This window comes from Amphiprion ocellaris, chromosome 2 (assembly GCF_022539595.1).
Source record: "Amphiprion ocellaris isolate individual 3 ecotype Okinawa chromosome 2, ASM2253959v1, whole genome shotgun sequence".
Taxonomy (NCBI): Eukaryota; Metazoa; Chordata; class Actinopteri; family Pomacentridae; genus Amphiprion; species Amphiprion ocellaris.
The window spans coordinates 24,906,480-24,933,863 of record NC_072767.1 but is presented as its reverse complement, the minus strand read 5'-3'; the positions used below and the strand labels follow the sequence as shown (position 1 = coordinate 24,933,863).

At 39.6% G+C, this 27,384-nt stretch overlaps 1 protein-coding gene across 3 annotated transcripts in view; it reads right to left on the bottom strand.

The window, feature by feature from the left end:
• Positions 1 to 27,131, bottom strand: part of LOC111582318 (adhesion G-protein coupled receptor D2) — a 103,497-nt gene extending 76,366 nt beyond the window's left edge. Inside the window, exons 1-20 of one of the 3 annotated variants that reach the window (XM_055015894.1) lie at positions 26,752 to 27,131; positions 26,621 to 26,657; positions 26,068 to 26,092; positions 24,610 to 24,834; positions 23,679 to 24,320; positions 19,309 to 19,368; positions 18,990 to 19,063; positions 18,211 to 18,504; positions 17,806 to 17,917; positions 16,250 to 16,396; positions 15,663 to 15,765; positions 15,222 to 15,333; positions 14,339 to 14,394; positions 12,904 to 13,030; positions 12,239 to 12,342; positions 8,757 to 8,859; positions 4,957 to 5,110; positions 4,449 to 4,582; positions 3,904 to 4,019; positions 2,117 to 2,237 (exon numbers count right to left, since the gene is read on the bottom strand). In XM_055015894.1, the coding sequence (XP_054871869.1) occupies positions 2,117 to 2,237; positions 3,904 to 4,019; positions 4,449 to 4,582; positions 4,957 to 5,110; positions 8,757 to 8,859; positions 12,239 to 12,342; positions 12,904 to 13,030; positions 14,339 to 14,394; positions 15,222 to 15,333; positions 15,663 to 15,765; positions 16,250 to 16,396; positions 17,806 to 17,917; positions 18,211 to 18,504; positions 18,990 to 19,063; positions 19,309 to 19,368; positions 23,679 to 24,320; positions 24,610 to 24,834; positions 26,068 to 26,092; positions 26,621 to 26,656 (2,745 nt within the window). In that variant the 5' untranslated portion in view covers position 26,657; positions 26,752 to 27,131. Of the gene's footprint in view, positions 1 to 2,116; positions 2,238 to 3,903; positions 4,020 to 4,448; positions 4,583 to 4,956; positions 5,111 to 8,756; positions 8,860 to 12,238; positions 12,343 to 12,903; positions 13,031 to 14,338; positions 14,395 to 15,221; positions 15,334 to 15,662; positions 15,766 to 16,249; positions 16,397 to 17,805; positions 17,918 to 18,210; positions 18,505 to 18,989; positions 19,064 to 19,308; positions 19,507 to 23,678; positions 24,321 to 24,609; positions 24,835 to 26,067; positions 26,093 to 26,620; positions 26,658 to 26,751 lie in introns of all 3 variants that reach the window. The other 2 variants (XM_055015881.1, XM_055015890.1) reach the window with 2 other exon arrangements.
• Positions 27,132 to 27,384: the final 253 nt, after the last annotated feature.

Here is a 27,384-nt window from a genome sequence, read left to right as displayed (position 1 = left end):
TACGTGCGTCACAGGATAAGAGAAAATAATTACTCAAATTGTCCTGCATTTGGCATTGTTCCAATATAGTCAAAAGTCTAATATATTGCCAGAAAGACAGAAGTGCAACAGAACAAGAGAGGCAGGCAGACAAACAGAAAGACTGCAAACTGACAGGTGGACAGCTGAACGGACAGAGGTAGACGGACAGATGCATGGAACAGAATAGAAATCCATATTATCCATTAACATACCAACATGCAGGGCAGTCATATTGTACAAGCTTAGAAAAACCTTCTGTATTAATTACTGTGGGCATGGAAAAAAAAAAACTATAATTAGATATGAGGGAGAAACAGAAACTATTTATGGTAACCAAGGGGCCTAACTTAATGATCAGACCGCAGCTAAAACCTCTATTGATTTTCTTGTTAAATATACAGCTCAATTAAAGATACAGCTGATTAAAAGACGACTACAAATTGCAGCAGCAGCTGTAGAGATGGGGGGGCGGGGGAGTTGGGTAATGTGAGGCTGCCTGCTGCATTCAGCGACTTACATGATTTCATCCACGCATTCTCCATGATCACAGCAGTGGAAAATAATTCTACATGGCTATTACTCTTTTTCCATGTAAAAAACAACATTTTATATTGTACAATTTGACCAGTTCTTCAATGTAGCTTTGATGCCAACAGGTTTACTACTTATGGTAGAATTTGTCATATACATATTGTAAACAGCGGCTATATGTGTTTCTTTCTCAAAGTTTGCAACAAAACGCGTCACTGAATTTCAGCACTTAAAGCGTAAAACCAATGTTGATAAGTCACAAACAACAATAATGCTGACCTCTGAATACATAAAGCAGAAATAATCAAACAAAACAAATCCACTTTCCTTGTTAAAATGAAGCACCTGCTTAACACAAGCCAGACCGAGGCTCTTTTTCCCCTTTCTGCCTCAGCCTTGTCACTGACAAATAAAAACCTTGACAGTCTGTGTACCCTCACCACGTGAGAAGGGCAGAATTACAATGTATAATGGAAAACCTTTCTGTTTCTCATTGATGGAAAAAAGCTGTTTGAAGTCTATAAACTTTTTTTTTGACTTCCTCACAAGTTTCGGCCGAGGCATTTTTTTATGTTACATTTATTCCTCTTTGACAACAGATGGATATCAGTTTCACACAATGTCTAGGTAGCAGAGCTCAGATTTACATTCAGTCATTTTGACAATATAAATTAGAAATACCCAATTAAATACAGTATATTATATTTTTAAAAATTATTTGACATTTACCTTACTTTTTCTGTAATTTTTCTAATGCTAGTCCTATTAAAGAAGGACAAGGTCTGTACATTCAGACCTTAGTTTGTGAAATCATCCATATGCTTTAATAGAGAGAGAGAGAGAGAGAGAGAGAGAGAGAGAGAGAGAGAGAGAGAGAGAGAGAGAGAGAGAGAGAGAGAGAGAGAGAGAGAGAGAGAGAGAGAGAGAGAGAGAGAGAGAGAGCGAGAGAGCGAGAGAGAGCGAGAGAGAGCGAGAGAGAGAGAGAGAGAGAGACCAGTTTGGACACACCTTCTCATTCAATGTTTTTTTATTTAATTATTTTCTCAATTGTAGATTAATACTGAGGACATCAAAACTATAAGAGAATATATATGGAATTATGTTAAAAACAAAAAAAAATGTTAATCTTAAGTGTAAATCTACAATGCAGAAAATAATACAAATAAATAAAAAGCACTGAAAATGAGAAGGTGTGCCCAAACTTTTCACTGGTAACATATATATATATATATATATATATATATATATATATATATATATATTTTTTTTTTTTTTTTAATGGATTGCTGCATCTCTCGGGCTCAAATAAAAAAAAAACTTGTGATTAAGAAAGCACTCTTTCACATGGCTCGCTCACGTATAAATGCGCTGCCTACCATTATGGTTGTTTTTTTAATGTTTACATTAATTTGAAATCAAAGTTTTTCATAAAACCTGAGCATAAAACCTCATCAGTATTGGAACACATAATTATTTTGTCTTGTTAAAGTGTGCAAATTGCTTAAGCTTTAAGAATTTCTCTCAGCGATGGCAACAACTGTGGTGTGTGTTTAAGTGTGTATACCTGTAGGGAGTTGAGGAAGATGAAGATGTAGGCCATGACAATGGAGAAAGGTACCAAAACGCCACACAGCCATGTCAATCCAAGAATGGGCAGCAACACCAGCACTGCTTTCACTGCTGCCCTGTGTTCATACACACACAAACAAAAAAAATTACACAAAAAATATACACATGAATATTGGCAAACAGACAGACACAGTTTCGGACTCTGAAGCACTTGACTGAATGACTGAGCTGAACTCGGAGCACAGAAGGAAAAAAATGAATTTAGGTATTCCATAGAACTTATTTTTCCTCAGTGATCATCTCAAGGTCAATTTCGGGTTTTCTCAAATTTTCAGTTCTTTTTGGACAAAGCTGAGCAGCTCTGGCAGTGTGGTTGTTCCGTATACAACGCTATGCGGCTAGGAAGGCTCATGGGGTGACAACTTCCCACCTTAAATCCGCCCTAATTCTGTTTAGAGTTGAATTAGCTTCCCGCTCAGGTGACCGCCAAACCGCAACAGCTGTCTGTGTGTTCGTGTGTGTGTGTGTGTGACATGGCGTGCAACGAGCCCTAGTTTATTCAGCGGAGGAATGTGTTTGAGTTTCCGAGACGGCTGCCACCCAGGGGTGCCAAATGGTTCAAGGCTTGCTTTGAAAACCTTCACAGAGCACCTACTGTGAGCTCCAGTGGGCTGAGTTAGTGAAAAAAACATATCCACTGACATAATTTTTGCTGATAGGCTCATATAGAGGCTTGCTGGGGGAAACCTACTACATCACATGCAGAAGAATTTCACTTTGATGAGACAGTACCAAAAAGGAGGCAAAGGACAACAGCAAAGACAACAATAGCAGGACTTAAAATAGTGCATGGACATCAAGAATTGCAAATAAAGCAATGTAAAAAGGCACATTTAGCAATAGTACACTATTGTAAAATTAATAAAATATACTAAATCATAAGGAACCTGACAGAGGCTCTACTCAAGTCTGTTTGATAAAGAATATTTTGATCAGCGTTTTGCAAGTACACTCTATACTTTATATCAGCATTATTGTCAATTACTTAACAGATACACAGAGAACAAATAAAATAAGTAAACACGTGTACTGCATGGATTTATAGGGAGTACACGGAGTTACAGAAATTAGACATTACATTTGTCATATATACTTTTAATTACAGAATATAATACAAAAATGTCATAAATAATGTCATAAATAAAATTGTATGTAGTCCTCCTTCCCACCATCTCAAGAGAAATTCTTCCATCCACATATTCCAGAGATTATTGAATTAGAATTTGATCAATATGATCAGTAATGAAGGACAGCAAGAGCGTTGTTAATTCAGAATTCCGGACGGCAGCTGCTGAAATGTTATTTAACACTGATAATAAAGATCCTGAAACCTGATAATAATAATAATAGTATTATCTACTGCGATTACTGCTTGTATTACTGACAGTATGATGAATATGCTTCATCTCTAATACAATACATTGTTAGTAGATTGGAACTAAATGAAAATGGCATGCCAGTAAGATTTAAGCTGAAGATGTAAATTTGTTATGAGTGAATGATATTAAAACATGGTGTCTAAAACATCACAAGTGGTTGAAGTGAAAAGCACTTAATATGAACATCACATCACATCTTGTTTGATGAACACAGATTGCTGTTTAAAAATGATAAATCCAATATAATATCGCCCAGTGACTGCTGCTCATCTATTCCAAGGCCTGTGGCGCAGGTGAATAAATTTTAAAAGGAGGACAAATGGTGCCTCCTTGTGGTTGGTACCTGATTTGGTCATAGGCTTGCTCCACAGGACTGGTTCCCATGGCCAACATGATGGACCTTCGCTTGGCTGTGGAGATGGTGATGACCACCACTCTGGTCAGTATCAAAATGTTCACCTGGAAAATCAAAACAAGAGAGTACATAAATGAGAGGCGGTAAAGGCAAAATGGCAGCGAGATGAGCTGGAAAGAGCTCTATGAAGATGAAGGAATTAAGACAATAAAAATCCGAACGCACAACTAAGAAAAAGCAAGGAAAGAAGCTCAGGCTCATACATCAGTGGTAGAAGATTTTAAACAGAGGAAAGCAACGTAAAATTAATAAAACACAGACATGTGTACTAAGCAGCTGCTGTGCAAAAAATGTTTGCCAACATTAACAGGAAACATTCCATTTCCTGCTCTTGCAAGCTTTAATATTAGCTTTCACAGTCAAACCTAAAGTGGAGCTCAACAGGCCGGAACAACATTTACACAATGGCTGAAAGTTCCCAATATTTAGTTTTTACAATTTCACTTTGAACAGACTACATTTAATTTGCTGACCATAATGATGAAGATGACAGGCCCAGCGAAGCCCCAGATAATGCCATTCTGGACACTGAGCCAACAGTAGCCGTCAGCTGAGTATTTGCCTGAAGCCGATGCTAGTGTGATGGTGACTATCAGCACCGGCAGACCTGGTTGGATGAGGGGAAAAAGATAAAAGCAGAGGAGGTAAAGGAACAGAATGAAACCAGTAAGAAATACACAATCAGGAAAACAAAGCAAGGGAGCAAAAAGAAGGAAGAAGAAATGAGGTGGTCAGTAGGAGACCATTGTGGTGCAAATAGTAACACACATAAACAAAAAAATCAAGTACTCTTTGAGTAAAGTATTTTTACATAATCATAGTTATGTAAATCCACAATAAAATGTCATTAAAAATGTAATCTGACTGAAACTGATTTGAACACGTCCTTTAAATTTTAGTATCAATATTCATCTAAACAAAGCCTGCACAGCCACTGTACATGTGTGAAAAGAATGATTTGGCTTTGTCAAGCCACTGTACCCCAGCCGATGAGATAGTAGTACTTCATATGCTGGTCTTCGTTTAGGTTGACTGCGACCACCTTGCTCCAGAGCAGAAGACCCTCTACCAGCATCCAGCTAAACGCTGCCATGAAGAAGAGATGGAGCAGCGCTGCTACAAGTGTACATGCCACCTTCAAACACACCCACACAGGCATGCAAACAGGCACAGGTTACATTTTACACTTCAATGTGAAATTCCTAAGTAACATGACATTACAGCAAACATTAGAAAAAGCTAAACCACTGTAGCATTTTTAAAATTACACAGACACACAAATGAGAATGACTACATGATACACTAACTTTTAGTAAATGTAGTCTATGTCAATGAAATACCCATCACCAAAACTTGCATGCCTAATGCATAAACTAATAATTATGTTGGAAATGTATAGTGTATCTACAACACAAATACAAATTACTGAAGACCTCCTAACTAATTCATTGTTAAAACTTCTGGATTGGTCCAAACTATGTATTTAGAAAAATCTTGTAAAGAACTGAAAAAACTACCTTCGTAATGGTAAGGCAGCTTCTTTATACATATGAAACTATTTGACAAATTTCCACCAAGCATCCACCTACCCCCAGGGGTGAAGCTAAATTTGACATGACCCAGGGTCAAACAAACTACAGGCCATTGAGTGACCACTAAGAGACTGAAATATGTGTTCTGCCTGCTGGACACAGCAGTAGTGGTCACTTGTGTCACATTCAATGCCAAAAGCATTTGTTTTGCTGGGATTTGCAGCTATTAAAAGCATTAAGAGAGTTTTTACATTTAGGCGGCCTTTGAAATTTACTAATCATATTAACTCGAGCTTGTATATGCCATTATATAGGGATATTGGACAATTTTAAGCCAATTTTTTAAAATCTTGATTGGTATTGAATTTTTACAGCAGAATTCAAAAGATAAAAATACAAAATTGATCTATGATCATATTCAGCCTTCTACAATTGAGATGATGCCATCTGCAACTTCAAATTGACAATCTGTTCTTCACAAAGCACACATCAATGATCAGCAAATGACAACAGACACAACTGAGAAATTCTCATGAGATTTCATGATTCACCTTAATCCCCAGTCTATCTATCTTGGCATGACATGACTTTTCCCACTTTGCCACCCAGCTATTAGCTACATCTCCGTCAGTCCTCATCCTTGGTGACTTCAACTTTCACATGGACAACCTTCACAGTAAATCTGCCTCTGACTTCCTAGATCTCCTACAATCACTCAACCTCACCCAGCATGTCAATTTCCCCACCCACAACCATGGACACATCCTCGATCTGGTTTGCTCCTCTGGTCTTACAGTCCTAAATATCTCCAGCTGTCATCTCTCCATCTCTGACCACCTAGCAATAACTATGGACATCAGCCTCCCCACCCCCCTGCCCAAGGAAAAACGGACAATCTTTTTTAGAAACACCAGATCACTCTCCCCCTCTGTATTCTCCGCCTCACTGACCACTGCATTGTCCGTCTCCCCTCCCCCGTCAATCAATAACCCCACTGACCTCATCAACCACTACAATCATACTCTCTCTTCCTGTCTTGATCAGCTTGCTCCCCTCAAATCCAAATTAGTTACTTTCTCCCACTCTGCTCCATGGTACACCCCTGAACTCCACCTCATGAAAGCCCATAAACGACAGCTAGAACGTCTTGTCAAGAAAACAAACCTGACAGTTCACCGCCAAGCCTACTCCGACTTCCTCCAACAATACAAAGACGCCCTGAAATCTGCACGGTCCACTTTCTACTCTGACCTGATCAATACCAGCTCCAACAACCCCAAATCCCTCTTCTCAACTGTCAATAAACTCCTTGCCCCCCCGGACACAGTCTCAAACTCGTTCACCACTGACAAATGCAACCTATTCCTCTCTTTTTTTCATAACAAAATCATCTCCATCCACAGCAGCCTTGTCACCTCTCCCACTTCACTTGATCCCCCCTCTCCTCCACCAAACCCTCTGAACTTTCCCCCCCTGGCCCACTTCTCGCCCGTTTCCCCCCTGGACCTGCCCAAATTCATCACTGGAACTAAAAACTCCACATCCTGCCTGGACCCCATCCCCACTGCCCTCCTCAAAAACTGCCTCCCTGTTATCGCCCCCCTCATCTCTAACATCATCAACACTTCCCTCAGTACTGGCTGTGTCCCCTCACCCCTCAAGCTCGCCTCTGTCTCCCCCATCCTCAAAAAACCTGGTTTGGATCCAACCTCCCCTCACAACTTCCGGCCCATCTCCAATCTCCCCTTCATATCCAAAACATTAGAACGTGTCGTCGCTGCCCAGTTGAAAACTCACCTCACCTCCAACAACCTGTATGAAACCTTTCAATCCGGATTCCGCTCTCATCACAGCACTGAAACTGCTCTCCTCAAGGTCACCAATGATCTCCTCCTCTCCTCAGACTCTGGACAAGTCACCATCCTCATTCTTCTCGACCTCTCTGCAGCATTTGACACAATCAATCACTCCATCCTCCTGTCCCGCCTTCAATCCTCCATTAACATCACCGGCACCGCCCTCACCTGGTTCACATCATATCTCACTAATCGACAACAATTCATCAAGGTCAACAACTGCACATCACCCACCGCCCCCCTGTCCCATGGTGTCCCTCAAGGATCAGTACTTGGCCCCCTCCTCTTTATCCTGTACCTCCTCCCCCTCGGCAACATCATCCGCCGCCACAACCTACACTTCCATTGCTACGCCGACGATATCCAACTCTACATCTCCACCAACACCACCGCCACCACCACCCTCCCCTCTCTCTCCAGCTGCCTGGCCGACATTAAATCCTGGATGAGGAAAAATTTTCTCCTGCTAAACTGTGACAAGACTGATCTCATCCTTATCGGACCTAAATCACTCACACCATTTCCCCACCCCCCCATTACCATTGATAACACCACCCTATCTCCTTCTGCTCACATCCGCAACCTCGGTGTGATATTTGACAGCAACCTCACTTTTGAACCCCACATTAATCAGATCACCAAAACTGCCTATTTCCATCTCCGCAACGTCGCCCGTCTCCGCCCCTTCCTCTCCTTCTCAGCCGCTGAAACCCTCATTCATGCCTTCGTCACTTCCCGCCTTGACTACTGCAATAGCGTTCTCTTCGGCTCCACCTCCAAAGTTCTCAATAAACTTCAACTCATTCAAAACTCTGCTGCCCGACTCCTCACCCGAACCTGTTCTCACGACCATATCACACCCGTCCTGCGGAACCTCCATTGGCTCCCCATTTCACACCGCATCCAGTACAAACTGCTTCTCCTCACCTTCAAGTCCATCCATAATCTAGCCCCCTCTTACCTTACCGATTTGCTCCTCCCCTACACCCCCCCCAGGAATCTCCGTTCCTCCCACACAAACCTCCTTTCCATCCCGCACAGGACCAGCCGGCGACATTGGGGGGACAGAGCCTTCGCCATCGCCGCCCCCACACTCTGGAACTCACTCCCCCATGCCCTCCGTGACTGCACCAACCTCACCACATTTAAATCCCTTTTAAAGACTCACCTTTTTAGATCTGCTTTCCTTAAGTGATTCTGTATTTTATCTTGAACTTGTTTACTATCTACTGATTTTATCTGTTTTGTTCTATCTTATTGTATTTTATGTACAGCGTCTTTGAGCTTTTGGAAAAGCGCTTTATAAATAAAATTTATTATTATTATTATTATTATGACAAAATTAAAGAATTTGTATTATTAAATGAAAACAGTGTTCATTGTCTGCCTGTACCTTGTTGTGAATGGCCGAGCCGCTGCAGAGCAGAATCACCTGAGCGCAGATAAGAGCAATGAACAGGTTCTTATGGATGGACGTCCTATCAGATTTGGGGATACTATTGACACAGAGAGGGATGACACCACAAATTAGATATTGTTCGACGTGACGATCGTCGACTTTAAAGTGTAGCGAATCATTTTGAACCGACAGTGAAAAGAAGAAAACCACTCTGAACAATACATGAAAAATAGTAACCTAAAACAAAATATAATATGATATCTAAAGCCCTAAAACAGAAATCAGACACAGATCTATTTTGATGTATTCAATTTAAAAAGCAAGGTTCAACTTCAGTTTTAGTAGTCAGATGGCATGCTGTGGATTATGAAACTAAGTGTTGTGGTTGCGGTCTGGTTAACAAGATGCATTACGCAGGGATGACAAGTATGATTCTGGAGATCTAAACTGTTTTTAGTAGTCATTATATATGTCTCATAAGGTATTAAAACTTTTAGAAGGTTAATAATAATCTTATATCAGATATAGGCCTCTTTTAATAATTAAAAGCTGAAACTACCACATGAAACAATTTGCGCTTCAGAAATATTTACACAGTTACAGGACAACAGACAATATGCTAAAAAATTAAGCAGGGCACTACAAAGCTACTTATTTATAACTTGTTTATAGACTAATTACTTTTAAAATAACAGGCTAATCTCTCATCCAAATTTAGACTTTGCTTCATTCTATTCCAGTGCCAGCAGCTGCAGCTTAAATTGCGCATTAGGTTATGGAGATGTGGCATGTATGCTGGTTATTTCACTAATTGTTCATGACAGTTAGGCAGAGGACCAAAAAACAAAGCTACATTCAGCAGAGCAGTTTTTAAATAGTTCTGGGTTTTTAAGTCTCCTCAACTGAGCCCATCTCGAGTCTTACTGAGGAACAGTCCAATCAGAAGCCACTGTAGTTTAAGGTCTGTCTCAAGTCCAAGTCTCAGCTGTGTTTTCAAGATATTGATTCTCTACAAGTGGTGGACGGACAGACAGATTGGAAGACCAAATATATTTCTAGAGTTGAGTGACGAAAAATTAGTAGTATCCAAGAATATAAAAATGAACTGACTCTGAATAGCTTGGGGCCAGTTAATGGATTCTACTGATTCGAAAAAAATCGTATTTTGCTGTGCAGCATCATTCGAACTTTGTGTATGGCTTTTATGTATTCCATTATGTTTCCAATGTCAGTTTGAAATTTGAAGCAGTGTTCCAGCTTTTTTTTCTGCTTTCCCAGCATGTTTTATTACTAATGTGGCTCTTAAATTTTAATTGCGCAAAATTAGTAGGTCTAGAGAGCATGTACTGTGTGGGTGTCTTCAAGTGGGCCGGTTTGGTATGTGCGACATTGCAGAGTGAAGTAGTTATTTTGTAGTAGTGTGGCTTGCATGTGATTTAATGAAAATAAACACAGTGAATGCTAGTGATTATGTGACTGCTCTCTAGTGCAGTATATCTCAAATCAGAAGCTAGAAATTGACCAACGTATCTGTCCTGCTGCATTCAGATGTGTGCAGGAAGTAAATCAAGGGGAAGCTTAACAATTAGCATAAAGCAACAGGACAACAGATACTTTACCAGAGTTAACCATATTAAATTTTATTTTGTTGATGCTAACTTAAATGCGTCTGCTGGTGGGGAAGTGCTTTACTCATTTTATGCAGTATTGTGTTGCTATGCATCTGCTAAAAGGATTTGACCCGCTCTTCTTAACAAAACAATCAGATTAGCAGTAGAATAACCATACATCACAAACAGGCACTGTTCTAAAATATATATCCTGTGCAACTTCTAAGACAAACAATGCCAACAATGTGCATTCTGCTTGCTCATCTGATTGAAGCTCCTGCTTGTTTGCACTTCTTCCCTTGCACAGGTCAGCTGTCGTACCAACAGAATACCAGTCGAAGCACTGCTTCTGCTTGTCCTTATGCCACAGACACTCATACTGTCGTTAAATGGCATCGATAAGTTGAATGTACCTATTTCAGACTGTTTACATGACATAAATAAAAGAGGAAGCTGAAACCAGTTGAGAGGAAAATTAACTGAAGAGCCTCTCATTACTTCTTGATGGGTTCAGGCTATTAGGCTAATTTTATATCGGTCTCACTGACTGAGACCACCATAATTGCAGGATATGAATGCAAGTGTCTTCTGCTTTGGGTGCCTGATTTGTCTGAGGTTGTATGTGAATTTAAGTAAACAAATGTACATCATACACCAGTGTGTGAAATGCATGACTGCGCTCTGTTTTTAGGAGGGCCATAAATTGTCAAGCAGCTCCTCTCCAGCTGATTGTGATCCCTGAGTGACCGTAATGTTAATTATTGGTTGCAGAATGCTGCCATAAAGCTTCTGAGTGGACTCACATGTAGACAACAGTAATTATTGGATTAGTACAAGTCAATAGTCATGGATGCCATAGGAAGAGAGGACCAGCAACAGTAATGCAAGCAGATATCTGTGTTTCACACAGTGGAATGCTGACTTTTTTAATACCATGACATTGTCCAAATTAGTGGTCATGCTTTATGTCAGTTTACAGACATTGAAAAAAAATACACTTGTATGCCTATATATTATTAGTTTTATAATAAAATTATTTCTAATATAAACAAATACCATATGAACTTCCTTTATCACACAGTAATGAAATCTGTTGAAAACACAGAGCAACAGTAATAATCAGAATTTTAGAAATAACCCAAATTATATTCTACTATTATAAGAGGATTTATGGAGTGAATTGTACACTAAAAATGTTAAGCTTTTCAACTAGTGACAAAATGTGGACCACTGATGTATTTCACACCTCAGTCAGGTGTGGCTTTAAAAGACAATACTAAGATAGTTGACTAGTACTGAGACAGACCTTGGACCAGTAATTACAAAAGATAACTTAAAATGCAGTTTTATTCAAAAGCCACAGATTAAAAGAAAAATAAGAGGAAGGGCTGTGGGCATGCTGGATGCTCGCATGTAACTTAGGGCCGTAGCCGCCACTATTTGTCATCTAAGAAACAGCTCTAAATGAATGTGTCCAAGAGCGTTATCTCGTCCCCCAAAATGTTTGGCAACCTTGCCAGGACTTTCAGGTGGAGTGGAACAACTTTCCACAAGCCATAAATCCACAACCTTGTTAACTTCTTGCATTACAAACATGAGGCACTGTGCAGTGCAAATGGCAGACGCACTCATTAATGATGTGGTTTGTAGTATAGTTCACAACACACTGTCTTCCGTAAAAATATGCAAATACTTCTGTACTCTGGTGTCGGCACTTGATATTAAGCGCACAAAATTACTTTAGTAATAATATGCAGCCTTTATAAAGATGGTAAGGCTGATCTGTGTTTACTGGCAGAAACAAACAGAAAACAAGCAGCTGTGTTTGCATTATGTGTAAGCAGTACAACGAAATCAGCTACTCACTCCAGAACTGTGAAAAGCATCAAGGTCACAACCAGTGCACACAGAGATGCACCACAGCCAATGAATGTCAGCTTGGTCAAAATAAGCTCTTCCTCAGGACTCCACTGAGACAAAAAGGAAAGGTGAGAGTGGGAGGGAGAAAGAGAAAAAGAGAGGTGAATGTTGTAGGAACGGCCGAGGGTTAACAAGTAGCCATCCCAACCAAATGAAAAATCACAGGTTTGATCCATCTGATGCTCTGTCAAAGACTCCTGAACTGAAGCTGTGTTGCGTAAAGCTCTAAAAACATTTTCTGATAACTTTACTGCTTTATCAACCATTATCTATGTTGGTAGACAAAAAGGACAGTTCTATATTATAGGCACACTGGGAGTGACACCTGCTGGTTGTTACAGTGCACTGCAAATGCTACCCACTATTGTAGAATAAAAATCACAACCTGGATTTAGATGTGATGCAAATCGGTGTATTACTTTCTATTTGTTGTTGCAAGAAAAAAAAACACACATACCATATATGATTAATTTCACAATATAAAGCCTGGAAAATGTACCACATCACTCATATCTTTACAACACAGTCTGCAATTCCTCTCAAGCAACAATAAATTCAGAGTGTGTACTATAACTCACTGCACAACAACATCACAAAACATTCTGAATTACCTTCAACTCCATGTAATTCATCAGCACTGCAAAGTTGGTGGTGTGGTTACAAAGACAGGAAGTCACATCAGAGCCGACAAAGGTCACCGTACAGCCATCAGTGGACCAGCTACTGGTATGACTATGCCTTTACAACACCATATAAAAGCACAAACGCACATCACTGATTCATTCCATATGGAGCACACATTTAGGCATTAGTAGACATTTAAATACGTCAATAAATGAGTAGAGATAAACATAGAACAAGAAAAGCACTCAGAGAGCGCAGTACTCCGCCATGGTTGTTCATTCCCCCATATGGCATTGTCAGAAATGCAGCATTTGTTTGTAGAAATGCAGCATTTGTTTGTAGAAATGCAGCATTTGTTTATTAGTCATTGATTAATCAGAAATCATGGCTACATAGAATGTGGCCATTTAATATTCCGTAGATAAAATGACCTTGCACAGAGCACAGGTGTGTGTTATGCATATGTACATTCTGTATGGATACCGAACGGCGTCACCTAAATATACCGGAGGTGGCGGGAATTGATGGGACTCAAAAACACCCCCACAATTTAAACAATTGTTCTTTGTATCATTTCCAATGGATAAGTCCTGATAAGTCCGCAACGGTCGATTTGTAGTAGGATTGCAATCATGTGATCGTCAGCAGTCAGCTGACGTAGTGTTCACTTGTTGTCATAGTTACAGTGACACCATCTCGCAATGATACAGAAATCTTTAACTAGTCTGTAGCTCCAGACTACAAGCAGCATCACTGCCAAAATCTAATCACTTGGTCCTTGTGTCATTTCTGACCTTCCCTGAAAATGTCATCCAAATCAGTTAATCAGTTTTTGAGTAATTCACAAACCAACACTGATTGTTATATAATTCCGCCACGCTCCTTGGCTGAGAAATAACACAGATGTACTACTGTATCCACATTACAATGCCAAAGAGGCCAAGCTGTATCAACACAGCTAAAGGAAATGATCAAACTGACTTGGAAAAAGGGTTAATTGTTGGGGCACAAATGACAGGAGTTTCAGTCACACAGACTGCAAAACTGGTTAGATTTTTATTATGAGCTATGACTAAAGTGAAACCTGCATTCAGATCTGCAATAAAGGCATCAGTTAACAGGGTGAGAAACTGAGGCTGACAGTGCACATCTCATGATGTAGATATTCATGCATTAGTGCGATATGTATGGAAAAACAGAAGAACAACTCTTGCTCAGGTGACTGAGAATGCCAATATCTGTTTAAGACAGCTCATTATTGAATGGCACATCATTTATACGAGTGCCATATGTTTTAGAAATTCATATCACACTATTCTAAGAATATCTTATCATGATTTACCTAACTTCCTCAATGTCATCTGCAATATATCATTAATTTATCAATGCTGTTTATGTGACTGTGATGTTGGTCAAACTTACATCAGGCTGAAATTCCAAAAAGCACAAACAGGGGTAACTCTCTGTGAATACTCCACCTAGAAACAGAAACACGTTTGCATTTGTTTTCTTTCTCTGTTTGCAGTTATAAGCCAAAACATTATGATAAACCCCCTGCCTAGTATGCCATTGGTCCTTGGCATGCCAACAAGACAACTCACCAAGACATGGACTGATGATGTCCCGTGGTGTTTGGCACCAAGACTTTAGCAGCAGATTCTGTCCAGTAAGTAACAATTTGGATTCACTACAGGCCAACACATCCTCCAACAGCCTGATATCTGTTACTGGTTTATGTTTGTCCTCAGACCATTGTCAGTTCCACTAACTGGAAAAAGCCTTGTAATTTCTGGCTCTGGTAATTTCTGGCTCCTGTCGAAGTCGCTGAGCAACAGTTTCACCCTCATCCAACACAACAGTGACATGAACCAATCATTCACATGCCAACCAATATATCCTAAACACACTGTTATTAGTGAGTCTGTGTTATTCACTTTATCTTTGAGTGATCAGAATGTTTTGACTGATACTTCTCTATTGCCTTAGACTAAAAAGAACTGCTATTTGAAAATAATGGTTGCATTTTTATAAAATATCTGCAATGAGAATGAATTTCAGTTTAATAATAGCGTTAAATGTTTTGAGTTTGTTCAAAAAGCAGAACAGTGTTCTATAAAGTATTTATCTTAACATGTTGTTAACAGACCCAAATAAACAATCTTCAAAGTATGGTTTTCACTTAACTGTCAAGAGTATCTGGCTTGGTTCAGCCTTGTCTGATTAGTCATGAAGTCCAAATATATATAATTTATATCATAGGCTGAATAATCAATCTGTGTGGGACCCCCTGAAAAACGGATAGTACCACTTGTGATGAGGACAGGGTGTACTGGACGGCCACAGGGATGGTGTGCGCCTTGGAGGAATCACGGATGGAGGCTGATATGACAGCAGAAGCTAAGTGTCCTGAAGTAATTCTGGAAAAGCAGATAATGGTTACTGCTTACATCTGTCTTACAAAGATCATGAATACAAGAGAAATTCAATCTGAACCACTTGAATCCATTGTCTGAATCTGTTCCATATTGAAGTCAACAGTTGTGTTTCATTCTGATCAGACACGTTACAACTGATATTCTAAACTGCTGAGATAATATAAAACATATAAACTTCATATAAATTTAAGAAAAAAATCAAGAAAAGCTAAAGTGTGAATAAAACACACTTCAGACAGGTTGTTTCTGTGACCTGGCTATATTTGAGAAAAGACAGAATTTTCAAGTAAAAAATTTAAGAAAAGACTAACTGTTTTGAGTTTGCTTGGTGGTTCAATGTAGGCTCCTTGGCTTCAGACACAATCTCACTGAGATGGCTGTAGTGGGTATGAATAAACATCACTTCCTCATATCCTAATGGAGACAGGGAAAAAGCAGAGCAGTCTCATATTTATCGTTTAGTGACAAAAAATACTTTGGCGAGCAATACGTCAGTTTCAGCACTCACATTTCAGACACCACTTTACGCATTAATACCCTACACTTCAATAGGTTATTCACCCGCCTGTTCAACGTTATATAGTATACCAGCGTATGGAATAGTAATAATAAACTTAATAAGCAAAAAAATTAATGCCGTGAATTTATTCAGGAGCATGGTGTTTCACATTTAAAGAAACATTAAAATGTAGATACACGGCTTACAGCAAACATGAGTTTGTATTGGGACTTGTGAATATCATCCATCTATTAAATCATGTCAAATGCATGTAATATTATTCCATACAGTGTTTGTACATCTGAATACTGAAGTGTGTGGCACTTCTGCTTAAGGTTAGTCTCTGTGAAGAGTGCATTTTCAGGTGTGTGTGTGTGTGTGTGCGCGTGTGATTCCTACCTAGCGTGTGAATCCTCTGGAGCTCAGTTTCAGGGATAAGCAACTCATCAAGACTAGTGCTGCTGGGCTTGTGAGAGCCAACCGCAGATGGCTTGAAGACTTGATTGCAGCTCTCCTGAGACAGCTTCTGCCACTTCATGTACACATCTGACAACAAAGACAGCAGAGACAAAGAAAAGACAACAACTATAACAGCAACCATAAGTAGAAATGCAATAATATTTTTTGGTATCTGTGTTGCAAAGTCAAAAGCAACTAGATTTTGGATCACAAATTGTATATTATTGAACAGATACTGAACAGCCACAACACTGAAACAACCTGTCAAGCCCTTTCATACTGCCAAAACAGTTCTGACTGGTCAAGGCATTTCTTACCACAAGACCGCTGAATATGTCCTGACTTCCAGCTAATCCAAATATGATCAAAGAGGTGGAGCTTGAGTCGAGCTGAGTTGAGATGAGCTAAGCTACGCAAACATCTCTGTCCTCCGACAACACACACCTGTCACTCAAAGTAGCCAGAACCCCAATTAATGCATAGTTTAAAGCCTTGATACAATTTAAATGGGTCACTTATATAAAAATACCCCCCTCCCCTCACACACACAGTTGTCACAGGGAAATTTGTTATAGAGCCAAACAGTTTTTTTTTGTTGTTGTTGTTGTTTAGTACTTCAGCATTGGCTTCATTGTTCAGCAATGGAGGTTGCCACTTGGGTCTGCAACAATGTTGAGGTAAGTGGTATGCATCACATTGCCAGCTTGCCATCCTCCCACTGTCTATCGGGCTTGCATGTCTTCCCCAGGTAAATGACACACATGTGCTGGCCATCTTCATGATGTGAAAGAAATCATGATTCATCAGACCAGGCCACCTTCCTCCACTGCTTCCTGATCCAGTTCTAACGCCCACATGCTCACATGTGCGGTGGTGAACAGGCGTTCGCACGGGCACTCTGGCAGGTCTGTAGCTACACAGTCAAGCAAGCCGATATGCCATGTGTGTTTTGGCACCTTTCTATCATTGCCAAGATTAAAGTTTTCAGCAGTCCCGCTGCAGTAGCTTCTCTGTGAGACTGGACCACACAGGTCAGTCTTCGTTATACACACACGCATCACTGAGGCTCAGGCACTAGTTAACTGGCCATCCTTCTTTGGAACACTTTGGTAGATTCCTACCACTGTATATCGGAAATACCCCAAAAGATCTGCTTTTTGGAGTTGTTCTGTGCCTGTTGTCTAGCCATCACAATTTTGCCCTCATTAAGTTGCTCTCATCTTTGCTACAAACACATCACCTGAACTGAGTGTTCACTTGTTCCCTAAAATATTACACCCTATGGCAGGAGCCATTGTACCATTGTATTGTTATCTGCCTCACCAGTCACTGGTTCTAATGTTGTGACTGACCAGTGTATCATATGTCATAACTTTGAAGATGTGAGCACTGTATAAACAAGCAGATAAAGAAATCTGATACATTGTTTTTAAAAAGCAGAAAAGTCAAAATATACACACAAGAAAATGTGATGTGCATTTTAATGTCTTTATTACCTATGTTCTTTGTGGAAAGCGTAAAGCCTCTTCCCTCGGCAGACAGCATGTCTGCAAGAGCTTCAATGAGATTATCAATGCTCTTGACAATAGTGAATGGCCCAACGCTGACCTGCAAAGAAAGCAGACACAGAACAACTGAAATTTAGACAGAGATTAATGAAGGTAAAAGCATGGCTGTGCTTGAGGAGGAGAGTTTGTTTAATTCATCCAATAAAGCGTTTACCAAATACATGCTATTGTACACTTAACCAGTTATTTAAGTAATTTGAGATTTAAACAAAACAATCTTCTAAAAAAAAAAAAAAAAAAAAAAAAAAAAACAGTTCAAATTAATTAAATCTTGAGAGAATTTTAGGAAAGGATCTTACAAGAGAGAAACACAGAGACAGGTCACCATCTTACCCCATTCTCCGTCAGACCCATCCACTGTGAAGCCATGTGTGGCTCCAGCATCAAATCTGCCATGTTTACGTAGTTGGTAGCAATGGACACCATGACCTCTGCTGCATTAACTCCTGAAGAGTGAGTGCTAGCTAGTGCAATTATGTCAATCATGTGAGAGAGATAGAGGACATCACTGGAAGTCAGGAGATGAGGGCTGCCGGTCTCCACTGTATGTAGAACAGCTTCGGTCAGCTTCTGCAGCAAGGTCAGATCTCTGTCCCAGGAGTTGTTGACACTCAGCTCCTCCATCACCTGAGGTAAAGTATATATCAAGATTTGGAGCCTTATTTACTTGTGGAAAATTGACTGCAGTGCAGTGTAGTTGATCCACCAGTTCCTTACCCAGACCTCAGGTCACAATCACTTCCATTCACCAAGCACTATTAGTTCTCTAAGTAAGTCCTGACAAACATCTAGTGTAAAAATAAAAAGAAATGACTCAAATGACTAAAATTGTAGCAACAAGTTTGTGGGGACAGTATTTTACCTTTATGTCGTATGAATAACTGCATGTTTGGGATTAGCCATGCATATCTGATTTGTTGGAAAGGCAATCCAATATTTGTCATCAAACATTTCCTGCCTAATTCAAATTTCACAATATTATCAAATTCTTTTGTCTTTTTACCTTGTAAGCATGCTGCTAATCTCAGGTGTTGAGCTCATTACTTGGTTATTTATCGTACTATACAGTTAAAGTGAGGACTTGCTGCAGTCAGACAAAACATCAGACTCACAGGCTTTGTCAAAGGATCCTTGTTCAATCTACTGAAAAATGGTGTCTTTGGTAAATTGAAAACATCCAGCCCTTCTGTAGAGACAAAGACAAATATAAAACATCATATAATACAATCTATTACAGAAAGGCCAAACATTACAACCTAAACAATATTCATTTTACTATGTTACCATAGTGTCAACAAAACTAGTAAAAATTAAAGAACATTTGCACTGGATAGCATGACAATGTTCAGTTAATGTTGTACTTTCATGCTCACAGAATCATCACATTACATCAACATAAAAGTGAACTGATATTGTAATTATCATCAATACCTTTCTTAAACCGGCAGACAGCTCCATTTAATGAGTTGCACTCGGTTAGCTCACTGCTCCCTGTAACAGGGTCAAAGATGCCACAGTCCTCATCAGATTTAGAGCTGTAGATCAACTCAAAGGGGAATGTTTGATTCTGCAAAAAATTTATATCCAGGGAGCAATCCAATAATGAATCCGCTAACACAGTGAGGTTCCCTAGAGAGAGGAATGGTTACGGTTATTCATAAATGCTGAAAATGAAAAAGGGATACATCAAGCCCTGTGTATAATGCTACAATTCACTAGGGATGGCCTGAATAGCAGTTTCTGGGCTCCGGATATTCGGGCCCTATTAATGACGAATATGCGAATATTCAGATCTTAAAATTAATATCCGGATACCACCGTCGGGACCGAATATTCGGATATTCAGGTCCAGCCCTATAATTCAAAGTGATATTGTAACGTCAAGGCAAGAGTCCCAATATATGATGTCAGTTCAACACAAAATTTAAAATACACAGCATCACTTACAATGTGCTTGCATGCACAAAACTTCCCATTTCTTCGATCATTTTCCCCAGCATTATCTCACTTTAATCACTGTTGAGCTACACTCCTTCATTCAATACTTGTTGGACAAAAGAGTAAGTTGTCAGTGTACAGCCATGGCCAAAGTTTTGAGAATTACACTAGTATTGGTTTTTATAAAGTTTGCCGCTTCAGTGTTTTTAGATCTTTTTGTCAGATGTTACTATAATATACTGAAGTATAATTACAAGCATTTCATAAGGGTCAAAGGCTTTTATTGACAATTACAGTAAGTTTATGCAAAGAGTCAATATTTGCAATGTTGACCCTTCTTTTTCAAGACCTCTGCAATTCGCTCTGGCAGGCTGTCGATTAACTTCTGGGCCACATCCTGACTGATGGTAGCCCATTCTTGCATAATCAATGCTTGGAGGTTGTCAGAATTTGTGGGTTTTTGTTTGTCCACCCACCTCTTGAGGATTGACCACAAGTTCTCAATGGGATTAAGGTCTGGGGAGTTTCTTGGCCATGGACCCAAAATTTCGATGTTTTGTTCCCCGAGCCACGTAGTTTTCACTTTTGCCTCATTACAAGGCGCTCCATCATGCTGGAAAAGGCATTGTTCGTCACCAAACTGTTCTTGGATGGTTGGGAGAAGTTGTTCTCGGAGGATGTTTTGGTGCCATTCTTTATTCATGGCTGTGTTCTTAGGCAAAATTGTGAGTGAGCCCAGTCCCTTGACTGAAAAGCAACCCCACACATGGATGGTCTCAGGATGCTTTTACTGTTGGCATGACACAGGGCTGATGGTAGTGCTCACCTTTTCTTCTCCGGACAAGCTTTTTTCCAGAAGCCCCAAACAATTGGAAAGGGGATTCACCAGAGAAAATGACTTTACCCCAATCCTCAGCAGTCCAATCCCTGTACTTTTTGCAGAATATCAATCTGTCCCTGATGTTTTTCCTGGAGAGAAGTGGCTTCTTTGCTGCCCTTCTTGACACCAGGCCATCCTCCAAAAGTCTTTGCCTCACTGTGCATGCAGATGCATTCACACCTACCTGCTGCCATTCCTGAGCAAGCTCTGCACTGGTGGTGCCCCGATCCCGCAGCTGAATCAACTTTAGGAGACCGTCCTGGCGTTTGCTGGACTTTCTTGGGCGCCCTGAAGCCTTCTTCACAACAGTTGAACATCTCTCCTTGAAGTTCTTGATGATCCGATAAATGGTTGGTTTAGGTGCAATCTTAGTATCAGCAATATCCTTGCCTGTAAAGCCCTTTTTGTACAAAGCAATGATGGCTGCACATGTTTCCATGCAGGTAACCATGGTTAACAGAGGAAAAACAATGATTTCAAGCACCACCCTCTTTTAAAGCTTCCAGTCTGTTATTCTAACTCAATCAGCATGACAAAGTGATCTCCACCTTGTCCTCATCAGCACTCTCACCTGTGTTAACGAGAGAATCACTGACATGATGTCAGCTGGTCCTTCTGTGGCAGGACTGAAATGCATTGGAAATGTTTTTGGGGGGATTAAGTTCATTTTCATGGCAAAGAGGGACTTTGCAATTAATTGCAATTCATCTGATAACTCTTCATAACATTCTGGAGTACATGCAAATTGCCATCATAAAAAATGAGGCAGTAGACTTTATGAAAATGAATATTTGTGTGATTCTCAAAACTTTTGGCCACGGCTGTATTTCAGAATGACCTCGAAATGCACTTTTTGATCTGCCGTGCTTAGTGTTAGTATTTGAATAAGTGTGTTAGCTTGCTTAAAGAAATGCTGCAGTTCTAGCAAATAAAATGTGGTTTAGTTTAAGTAGCTTAAATGACTCAGTTATAGTTATCAAAAGTTTGTGTTTGTGGCAAAGATAGTAAAGTTTAGGCAACAACAACAGTCAAATACTTTCATTTTGGTCTACAGCACATGACACATGGTCAATGTTATTGCTTTGTTAAAGCCACAAAACTATTAAGATGGCTATAAAAATCATGGGTAGGGACTTGTAAAAGTTGCTATTTATGGCTAAAATCTTTACTGTACTTTTAAACAACAACAGTAATAAAACATTTTATCAATGAAGGACTTCTGAACTGAAATAATGATGAGAACATTAGCTGTTACAAAGACTGAATCTATATATACAGTGAAGCTGCATGAGTAGTATGACAAATATACAGTATTTCTGAGATGGTCTGATGAGAGAGAGGGAGGGAAAAATGTAGGACTCAGAGGACTGGATTATGGAAGACAATAGCTATGCTTTCAACAACTAGAGCACATACCCTGACTCTGTATGCAAGTACATCTTTAAAGGACTTGTAAATTAATTCTGACACTAAATGAAAATCACTGAAGGAATGTAAGTGTGCGATCCTTTCTGCATGTTCAGTTCCAGGACATGGAGTAAGCCTTTTGGACTTTCATGGCTCACTGGGGACCATGATGTCAGAAGGGGAGAGGTCTCTTTTGAAGGGTGGGACTCAGTGATGTGAGTCACAAAACATTTACAAGAACCATTAGGAATGTGAGCATTTGCCAAATACAACTTGGTCATCATCTCCCTTATTCACTAGAGAAAGAAAGCAAGAGAAGCTGATATGTCCTCTTTCCTTCAGTCATGCAGTAGTGCTTAATGCTAGAAGGGAAAGAGTGTGTGTATGTGTACATGAGTTTGCCAAAGCATCTCACAATTTTAGAAAGGATTAAGAATACCCTGATGAAGCTTTTAGGCTGATCTCCATCTGAGTCATTTATAAAGTATCTGCCAATGCTGAGACGTAAACTAAAGTTAATAGTTTCCTACGATACAGAGTTGTGCTTTACACATTAAGTATGAAAGTGTGCACCAACGCTATTACTGTACTCAGATAGCATTTTCAATGTATAAAAACTTGCATGCACAATAAACTTAAGCAATATAGGTTCATTTTATCATAGTGAAAACAATGATTGTTGTTTTTTTATGATGGTTTTGAATTCAGTAATTGTTCATGCGGTTGGAAGTGCATGGTGATTTGAAAAAAACATGCCAATTCTGTGCATTTTATGTACTGGAGAAAAATCCTAGAAAAGATCTGAGCACCACTTAGGGTAATTGAAAAGATAATACAATTAATAAACTAAGCAGTTATATCTTTAAACACTTAAGGACTATAGCTACAAATCAGGACCTTTTTTTCAAGATTGGCTACAACAGATCCAGTAAATAAAAATCTGAAATAGATAGATGGCACTTGGCCCAAATTCTTATCTTGTCTTAGACGTTGCAAAACATATATTTTAAAAATAATAACTGTGTGTACTTTACTGTTACTATATCCTTGACTATTCAACTGTAAAACTAGCAGACAGCAATACTAGTAGTCAAAGTGTCTTTTGAACTGCAGCAAACGTGTAAATTAGATCACAATGAGCTATATATATGGGTGTAAAGGAAGATGGGATGAGACAAAGCAAATTTGGGTTCAGTTATATGTGCAAAGTATTCACTGCATTTCTTTTACTGTGCCTGGAGTGCCAGATGGGTGGAGATTACCACATCAGGCCAGCTCAGATCTTGGCATGTTACTGAAAAGTGAGCAGTCAAAAATGACTTTCAAATGGTCTCTATGTGATTGTTTTTCTGCATAGCAACCCCACCCAGCCCTAATGCCAAAGTAACTGTAAACATCAAGCAAAAGTAATGCTGAGTTATACCACTAAACCTTGTGAACAACCTGGAGACTCTCCTTCCTTTCGTGGGGTAAGCTATCTCCTGTGCTTGGTGGATAAAAAAAAAACCTTCAATACAGATTTTGGCTACTCCTCAGTTTCTTCCCCTGTCCTCTGTTTGCATCCTAACTAATGTACCTTGACATGGGCTGTCTCCACACAGCGTTGAAAGGGAGGGCTCTATTTCCATAGCTGCTCCACTCCACTTGAACACCAGCCCAGAGGAAATGGGTGAGCACTCCTTTTCCATGGTGAATATTTCACTGCTGTTCAGTACCCGATCCCAAATGTGCAGCTCAGTGATGCTCCCTGAGAATGATTCGTCAGCCTTGAATGAGCCTCCAAAGGTGTCCTGTTCCTGCCCGATAATAAAAAGTCCATCAGGGCCAATGCTGTCAGTACTATTTAGGCCTTCACCCTTTGAAATCACACGGCCATGAGTATATATTGCCCAACGTCCACCTTTCTGGCTCCAAGAAACACACACAGAGTGCCAGGAGTCATCATGGTCGAAGGCTTCTTGGTAACGTCCATGAATACCATGGACCAGCAGAGCCAGCTGTACACGTCTACCCTGGGTCAGGTTCGCACGGAGCTGGAACTCATTAATAAATGACTGGATGGAATAAGAGAAAATTGTGGAAATTCCAAAGCAGTGTGGGTCAAAGCGGACATAGGTGCAAACAGTCACTGAGCCCATGGAGGGGAACTTGTGCAGGAGACGGGCGTGCTTCCTGTCCGAGCGCCCAGTGAAATTTAGAATCTGGGTCTTGGTGAAGCCTTTGGTTTCACAACAGAGAGAGAAAAAGAAGTTATGAAAGAAAAATCCTGGCACACTTTTTTGGAAAAGAAAGGAGCTAATCATAAAAGCCCCACTTTTCAGTCATATTCCTATTGTAAACACTGGCAAAGAAAGTTGTGTAGCAGCATCATCCGATTTTATATAACCATGCTTGTTAGTTGAGTGAGTAGGCAAACCTGGCTGTTGGACAAGAAAAACAATGAGACTACTGTTTTAAAGAAAAGGTGCTAATATGTTAAAGTGTAACAAATAGCACACTGGACCTACTTGTCAGATGCGTCACCACTTTCCTGGCAATCCACACAGGCTGAGAAATGTTCAATGATTTTAAAAAGCTGGTAAGCTCTTGGTTCTCTATTGGGTTGGAGACGGTAGCTAAGGCCCCAGAGCGTTGGTTACACAGCTCCCCAGCACTCTTCCATTGCAGGCGATCAGGCACATACTCATAGTAGGACTCATCGTATGTGTGGGTTCTGGTTTCCAGTGTAAAGGCTATTTTAAAAAAAAAAGGAAAAAAAAGAGATTGGTAGAGAGATCGCTACCAGACAAAACTAGTATAATTCAGACTGAAACTGACAAACCTAAATCCAATCATTGTCATTACAGAACTCTGGCATCTGGACTAAAACCAGCAGTAGGGATGTGTCACACATATTAAAATAAACTGATTGGACAGGTGAGACAAATGGTTACATGTCAGGTCAAATGTTTTACGGTACAAATGATACTCATGAAGGGCTTTCCTGCACAGATGAAAATACAGGGCTTCTGAAGAGGTTTTAGCCAGGCCCAAAGGAAAATCATCAGTGCCAAAAATGGTACTTTTTTAACCAGTTTAATTAATTAAGGCTTCATTACCTTTAGCAAAATAGACATCCTTTATTCATCCAGTGGTCAGAAATAATAGGGAAATGCATAGACTTCTGTCAAATAAGGTAACGCAGACAAACTGGCTTTCCTGTATGTGGACTGATCATGCTTACATGTCCTGCATAGTCAACCCCAAAAAGCACACGACATCCAGAGAAAGTTTCCATTGAGAACATACACCGCCACCAGCCAAACAATGACATGCATTTTCCATGTTTTTTAGTTCATCGATCAGAGCTGGGAAAGTGCTCACGTATTTAATGTGCATATTGAAAACCTTCATAAAACAGGTGGATGAATGTACACTTATAGAAGCCCTTGTCAATATTATTATAAGTGTTAAAAACCTCCTGGCTGTCTCACTGTCAGGCACCCCTCTCTAATTTGCACACATCCTCTTATACATATTCTCATAGGTATTTTCCTTGTATGCATTCTTCTGTTAGGTGTTTTTTGTGTGTAAGATTATTGAAAGTCAAAGCTTTCAGTACGTGTCTGCTTTACTTAGCTACAAGTGAGTGAATTAGACCCGTCTCCTTATTCTTTGAGTTAAGCTTTTTGTGTTAGCTAAAATTCGCTAGCTAACTTATTAACAAAATTTACTCACTTGAGGTTTGTACAATGTATAATTTGGAGGAAAGCTCTTAAAAGCATCTTAGCGTTCTCCCTAGTTAGCCTGTTGCCCTGAATGACGTCTCTAGAGAAGTAAGTTAGCTCACTACATGCTAGTTAAGGTTCATAGACTGCTAAAGTCATCTGCTAAGTTAGCAGACTAGCTAAGTTAGCTATTTGTTAAGACCAAATTGTGCTGACGATTAGCGATACATGTTAAATTAAAGAGGGAAAGTAACTTACCTTCTATATAGCTGTGAAAACAAACCTGAAACACAAGTATTAAGTTTAGCTCATTGGTGAAGGTATGGAAAAGACAGAAGACAGCGTTCTTTACCAGTAACGCAGGTGAGCTGATTAACAAAACGGCGGACAAGGTAGGTTTCATTAACCTCTCATCTTGTCATTTTGAAAAGAACACCATAACCAATAACAGTTTCACACTGTATTTTACAGTTTTATATAAAAAAAAAATAAGAAAACTGTCCACCTCAGTTTCTTTAATTTGGCTTAGTCACCCAGTGCCTATTTTCTTCAAATTTGCCAGTTATACTATTCCATGGAGAAAAAAAAAACAGTCGATGAGACATTATAGGAATTATAATAGGATTACTAATTAATAAAGGGAACAATCAATACCAATTCAAGTTTGAATCATTGCGGTTTGTTCCTAATTATTTACAGACAAATAAGTGAGTGATAAGCGGATATTTAGGGGCTTTACAACTATAATTAAAAGTTGCCAAACATAAAGTCCGACAAGAGAGAAAATGTAAATACAAAGATTGGTACTTACAAGCAGGCCTAGACTGGGGAACAATAACCAGTGCATCCTGAAAAAATAGCTTAATTAGCTGGGAATAAAATGCGACTTCACAGTAGTGTTATTTCTTCTTTAGATCCAGCAAAACAAAACGATTATTTTACCTGATTTATTCGTTCTTTTTTGCGCGTCTTCTCATTCCAATCACGTCGTGTCAGTGAACGCAGCATTCAACCACTCCTGAAAAGTTAAGTATTTTCGTCTTTTTTTTGAAGCCCAGAAATGTAAAGTTTACCAAAACTATATTCTTTTTCGCTGTGTACTATTAGTCCCTTACAAAAGTACAAGAGGAGCCGACTCTTGAGAGCATGAGGGGAAGATGCAGAGGAGGCTGCTCAGAGGAGGAGTGGGTGGAAACTTGCAGCCAACAGAGCAGAGGGTTATAAAAGTAGGGTTCGGGGACCTACGGGGGCCTTTGAGTGGGTGTCATGGGTCTAGCCAAACTCTGGGCTTGCAGTCATCAGTGGATGTGGATCAAGTTAATGGACAATTCATATGTAAAAAGACAAATAAATACATGTAGTGTTTTTTGTAAACACTTGATTGAATGTCTACCTACAACAGAGAGGCCAATAGTACCATAAGGTTCCAAGGAAGAAATGCATAAATGTGTTACTGCATTCAATCAACTATAAGAAAGCCCAGTTAATGAGTATACATGTAACATTTCTCAGTTTAAATGCATACTGTTCCATATTTCAGTGCCAAGAAACTACTAATAACTGTTAATATGAGTG